The sequence below is a fragment of the Zophobas morio genome, unplaced genomic scaffold (assembly GCF_036711695.1).
Source record: "Zophobas morio isolate AGI-343-1 ecotype UQ-CSIRO unplaced genomic scaffold, CSIRO_AGI_Zmor_V1 ptg000008l, whole genome shotgun sequence".
NCBI classification, from domain to species: Eukaryota; Metazoa; Arthropoda; class Insecta; order Coleoptera; family Tenebrionidae; genus Zophobas; species Zophobas morio.
Window position 1 is genome coordinate 15,814,834 of NW_026972113.1, and position 6,000 is coordinate 15,820,833.

The 6,000-nt window shown below is 34.5% G+C and overlaps 1 protein-coding gene across 1 annotated transcript in view; it reads right to left on the reverse strand.

Moving 5' to 3' along the window:
• LOC135125482 (xaa-Pro aminopeptidase ApepP-like) overlaps positions 1–4,280 on the reverse strand; it is a 51,798-nt gene extending 47,518 nt beyond the window's left edge. The window contains exon 1 of the mRNA XM_064051143.1: positions 4,039–4,280. Coding sequence (XP_063907213.1) covers positions 4,039–4,087 — 49 coding nt within the window. The 5' untranslated portion in view covers positions 4,088–4,280. The remainder of the gene's footprint in view (positions 1–4,038) is intronic.
• Between the last annotated feature and the right edge of the window lie 1,720 nt (positions 4,281–6,000).

Below are 6,000 nucleotides of genomic sequence, written 5' to 3' on the forward strand. Positions count from 1 at the left end.
CAAGTAACTTGGAAAATTTTCTCCTCCGAATTTCATACTTCGTATTGTGTGCTGGTGCTTGGCAAAACTTCAGTTTCTGCTAACACAGTTTTCAATTCTTTTAGCTGAATCTTGTGTTCTGCTTCTACTTCATTATAATTCTGATGTTCCAAACTAATATCCTCTTCTGTTTCATTATCTATTACTTCTTGTGTGTGTTTCAAATCCAGTGTTGATGGTACATTTGGATCTCTCTGGCCCATTTCATCTCTTTCTGAGTTTTCAACATTTGAGGTGTTCATATGTGCATCTTTTTTAATTTTTTTCCAAACTGAAAATAAACTTTTATAGATAATTTTGCCCTCCCATTCACTTTCATTCTCATTTTTTTTTAATTCCTCAAGCATTGTCACTGGAATATATTTTTCTAAAATGCGAAAGCTTTTGGAAATTTCTTCATTAATAAATAAAGAATCATCAACTTGTTTTTCCTGAATTGCGATCTTTCCAAAATCTACATTTTCAACATTAAAGGAGAAAAGTCCATTGCATCTAAAACCGTTTTCAACTGTTTGTGAATCAATCTGTGATAAAGCTTGTTCAAAAATAGGTGCAAAATTTTCCCTCCGAATTTTATTTCCATTGTTTTCTACACGCCAACGTCGAATAGAATTTTTCCAATAAGTCTTGAGTGGTTTGAATACAGCAACATCCATGGGCTGTATCAAGTGAATAGAGTTTGGGTAAAGTGCTACAAGTTCTATTTGTTTGCTACTGCAAAACTGTGATAAATGGAGGATCATGTGAGAAGCATGACCGTCAATGAAAAGAATCTGGTCTTTCGATCTTCATTTCGTCAAGCCAAGGATCAAAAATATTTATAATATATTCATAAAATGTTGGGCCGCACATCCAACCACTTTCTGAACGTCCAATACCCCACTTAGGATTTACACGGCTGGAAATATAACCCAGGATCCTTTCATATCTAAATACAATCACTGGAGGAGCTAAATTTCCATTTGCATTAGCTGTTACTAAAACTGTCAAATTTTCCTTCTCATTATTGCTGCCCGCACTATATACGGTTTTATTACCCCTTTTGCCAAAACTTTTTCACCTTCTAGTTGTAAACAGAAAATGAACTTTCGTCAGCATTGAACACTCTTTTAGGGTAGCTTAATATGTGAAACAAATTTCTTGTTTTTAGATCTTCTTCTATCTCTCTAAACCACCCTCGAATTTGTTCTACTGATACATTCTCTCTAGCTGGAGTTAAGTTTTGCGAAATCCTTTGGCTAATAATTGGGTGTCTTTTAAGAAATGATGAAAACCATTTTTTTCCCGGCCGGCGGCCGTCCATTAACAAACGGGGTTTCTCTTTTTGTCTGTATATAGTAAGTATATCATGTAGATGGTTAAATGCTCACCAAAATTTGACCCGCCCATCCACCCTCTTTTTTCTTTGAGGGTATGTCATTTGCCAAAATCAGTCTTTCTTAGCAGGTACTAGCCCCGCCCACCCACCCGTTCTCTTTTTTTCAGAAATAAGAAATAAATGTTATATCAAACAAGTAGTATAACAAAAATATTACGATTAATGCTTCTTTTAACAGGCTACAAGATATGTCATTTGATGAATGGGAATAATAGATGATAATGTTAAAAAGAAGCGTTAATCGTAATTTTTTGTTGTCCTACTTATTTGCGATAACATTTATTTCATATTTCTCAATGAAATATATAAAAATTAATATAACGTTTGTGTCTGTTCTTTTTTTACGATATTTCTCTCTCTCTTGTTTTTATTGAACTGTTTCCAAAAAAAAAGCTGCAGTTTGTATTAAAATACATCTATTTTAACATCATTTTATCAAAGAAGAAAGGAAAAAAGTGCTATCGAGTCTCCTTAAGTTATAAAAGTCGACATTCGCTAAAAAAATTTTTTTAAACTTTAAAATTAACGCATTTAAAAAAAACTCTCGAACAGGTGAACTAATTTTCTTAATTGTGTTTTACTCTGATGCTATTCATTTGTTTACGATGTCAACATCATTACGTCTCGAGATATATTTAACAAATTCCCCAGATATTTACAATTTTTGTGTCACAATTTTTACTTTTATGTACTTAACACGCTATTGATAAGAGTGGTATAATAGTTATGCGTTGATTCGAAAAATATTCGAAGGTACAGTTTATGTCCAAAACATTGTTCTTACATACGTAGATAAATTAACCAACCGCACGGTGATAAGAAAATCCTAACAGAGTTTTACGTAATTATGGAATTACAGCAGAGATGATCCGGAGAACCCAAAGAAATTTCCACAGAAACCTCAAAACGGGAAATTAAATTTGTGGCGTCATCTCAAAAAGTTACGACATTTGTTTCGCTCCAAAGGCGACGAAAGTTCAACTTGTACTTATTCTCGTCAGTACTTCGTATTGTTCTTTAATAGTTCAACCTTCAATATTTACAACAATGCCGAACGACTCTACGAACTAATAAATCTGTTTTAAAATTAGCACAGCTCCAATCAAACTTCTTTCAATTATTTGCAACAAATCTATCCTTGATGGTAAGCTTGCAAAAAATACAGAATAATGGGTTAAATACACGACCATTTTTAAGTGCAGCTGCACCCATTCGGGCACTCCTATCTCTTTAATAAATTGCTGTAAGGTCGATGCTTTGTTCCCAAAACGTTTATTTTTTAATTTAATTTCCACATCGTGACAAATACGAGCAGAATTTGTTTCAATAATCTAAAAATATACAGACGAGATTAGTCCTAGGTTTATTTTTAATGGGTGACAGTGACCTAAATAACGCATAAACAGAGAAAAATAAAGAAATAGAAAAACCGAAGCTTAAATAGACAAACATTTCTCGATCAAATATTTTCACACTTTACAACTTAATGGGAATTAAATTTAATTAATTTACATGTGATAACCTTTTGTATACATTCCCGAAGAAATGATTTATCAAGGTTCCGATCTAAATTTAGCCAAATAGTCATAGCTGGTGATTTTTGGAAATGGATCAGTTTTAAGAGGAAATTAATTCGTTTAAAGTGCTATTTCGTGTCTTATAAATAAATGTGCAAGCAACAGCCTTGTAATGAGTGATTTAAGTAGGTTACAAGGTGGAAAAGTAGTGAAGCATCGCTGCAGTTTATTGATTTTTAATAAAATCTGGGTTGGTTCAGAAATAGAGTTAAGGAGATGGATCAATGGGGAGATTTTCACACTTGTGTTGAAATTCAGTGAAAACTTGACATTGGAATGTTTTATAAGACCGGTCTGTTAATTGACAGTGATATACTTAGATAAAATGAGAAATGTAGGCAGTCGTCAAACGCCGAATAGAATCGTATACAAAAATACTCTACTGCTTGTTTTTTATGGAAACTAAACATTATATAACGTAAGCCACATAAATAAATTTTATCAGAGAATAACCATTCCAAGAAGTCAATATAAATCGAAGCAGAATTTAGTAAACCACAACAAAATCATTATCAGAGAAATAATAACGATAAAAATTCAATTAGCTGAACGATAAAGAACTGTTAAATAAACAAAATAGCTGATATTGTCGCAAGTGCATGTTATCCAAGAGGAGCAAACAATACAAGAAGAAAAAGATATAACTAAACATAAAACGAAAAATCAAGACAAATCTTCTGTTTCTAATTTGACACACATACTTTCAAACCGAGACATTTTTATCCAAACCTCGTAAATATGCACCGCGCGTACACAATATTGTACCGAGTAAACCAAAATAAACACACGGTCTAATTTTAACCGCATCTGACATCCAAACTTTCGAGATAAATCAGTTGTCTCGCAAAAATTACACATTACTTCACTTTCAGTAATCAAATAGCAAACCGACATAAAACAACACACAACACAAAAATAAAAAAATGTAGACATACAAATAATTAAACGTTCGTGATTCTCCAGTAATTATATCAATTCCGTCTAGTTAAGCTCCCGTCACATGCTAATTATTTTGTCTACGGTTTTATTTATTCGTGTACTCACCCGCCAGCACCACCCCCGCCACGACCTTAGCCAAACTTTCGTCCACCATTCCTCACCCACAATTACACAACAAAAACCAACACTTTTTGCTTTTTTATTAGGTCGTGCATAATATTCGCGATCCGCGTTACGTTCACGTTCCACTGTTATAAATACGCGCCCAATATTTGAGTGTGACGCTGGCTTAAGGGGCGCATGCGTCGCGGTTGTGGGAGCGTCGCGTCGAGTGGGCGTCCGTCACAAATGCTAAACGTGTGACGATCGCGAGGTGTTGACGTCTCTGGGAGAAATTTGCGACATCGATGCGGCGTGACGCGGTTTTGCCGGGGAAAAACAGAGATGCGGTTGGAAGCCGTGAAAATTAGAAATTGTATTTATAAAAGATAAAAGTGGCGCAAAAACCGAGTTTAATGACAAGTAGAGCAACTCTCAAAATTAGAATAAGGCGTTTAAAATTTATAAAGTAAGGCGTCCGTCAAGGTTGATAAAAAATGCACAACAAAAGGAATACTCAATAACTGTGTAAACAAGTACGGGTAAAGAGCTCGTGGATTGTTAATTAAACCTATTTACTTGTTTATAAATAATTGTCGTCACGATTTTACGATTCACTAGAATGCAAATAAAGTTTGCCAATTGTAAAGTACGGACTGGTTTCGAGCTCACATGGAGAATAATTATTGTCGTGTAAACAACGTTAAATTCACTTTGTATAATTTATTAATTCCGAGTTAGCTACTGCAATAAATAAATAGTAACGAAGATGTAATAAAATTTTATTGGTAAATGAAACAGGTGAACTAGTTAATGTGTTTGAAAATATCCTTGGGACATACGCGTCTCTTTCAGTCTTCAAAGTTCTTAATCTACACTTTATGTAATACAACTGATAAATTTCATGTAAGGTAAAGGCACCAGTGATCGACAGTGCACCAGTGTCCGCCACTTTCCTTTGTTGTTGTTAATATTAAGCTCATTTTACGTTCAAATGAATTAGAATCAACAGTGAATTGCTCCATATTTATGTTGGCAATAGTGGAGAAGGAGACAGAAACTTTACTAAACTTTAAGTTAAAAAAAAATGACGTTGATGTTCAGAAGATCAGCGCATGTGTTTCAGTGTCGTTTTTGTAAAACAGAACCGTAAGGTAAGTGGTATACATTATTGCACCTAAGTTCCTTGTTAATCGTTTTTGGTCGATATATGTATCAATGTCCAAATATCAAAATACATATTATTAAAGCGATCAGTCAATGTAAATCAGATTTTGTACATTTTCTAACCTATACTGCGGGGGGGGGGGGCGTCGATTATTGGATACAAAAAATCATTGGGGAACCACTGATACAGGGAAAAACGTTTTTTCATGTTGGCAACACTAACATAAAGCGCGCAAAATTTAAAATATCGCGTTCAACACCAGACTTCTGTACCATGATTTACTCCAGTGTTCGACACACATGTGTCAGTAACTGGGGCAACAAATGTCTGATACTAGTTCGTTAATTTCAGAGAAATGGCTCCTAGAAGGAATTATACAAAAGAACAAATGTCTAAAGCCATTGATGCTGTTGGGCGTGGAATACCGATAGCTACAGCAGCAAAGGCTTTTTCTGTCCCAAGAACAATACTTTTGGATAAAATAAGTGGCAGAAGTTCGCTCGAGATCAAGATGGGGCCAAACACAGTGCTAACACAACATGAAGAAAAAATGTTAGAAGACTGTATAATGTCTTTGTCTGATATGCACTACCCAATAAAGAAAGATGAATTACTTGACAGTGTTCAACATATCATCCAACAGACAAAAAGAGAAACCCCGTTTGTTAATGGACGGCCGGGAAAAAAATTGGTTTTCATCATTTCTCAAAAGACACCCGATCATTAGCCAAAGGATTTCGCAAAACTTAACTCCAGCTAGAGAGAATGTATCAGTAGAAAAAATTCGAGGGTGGTTTAGA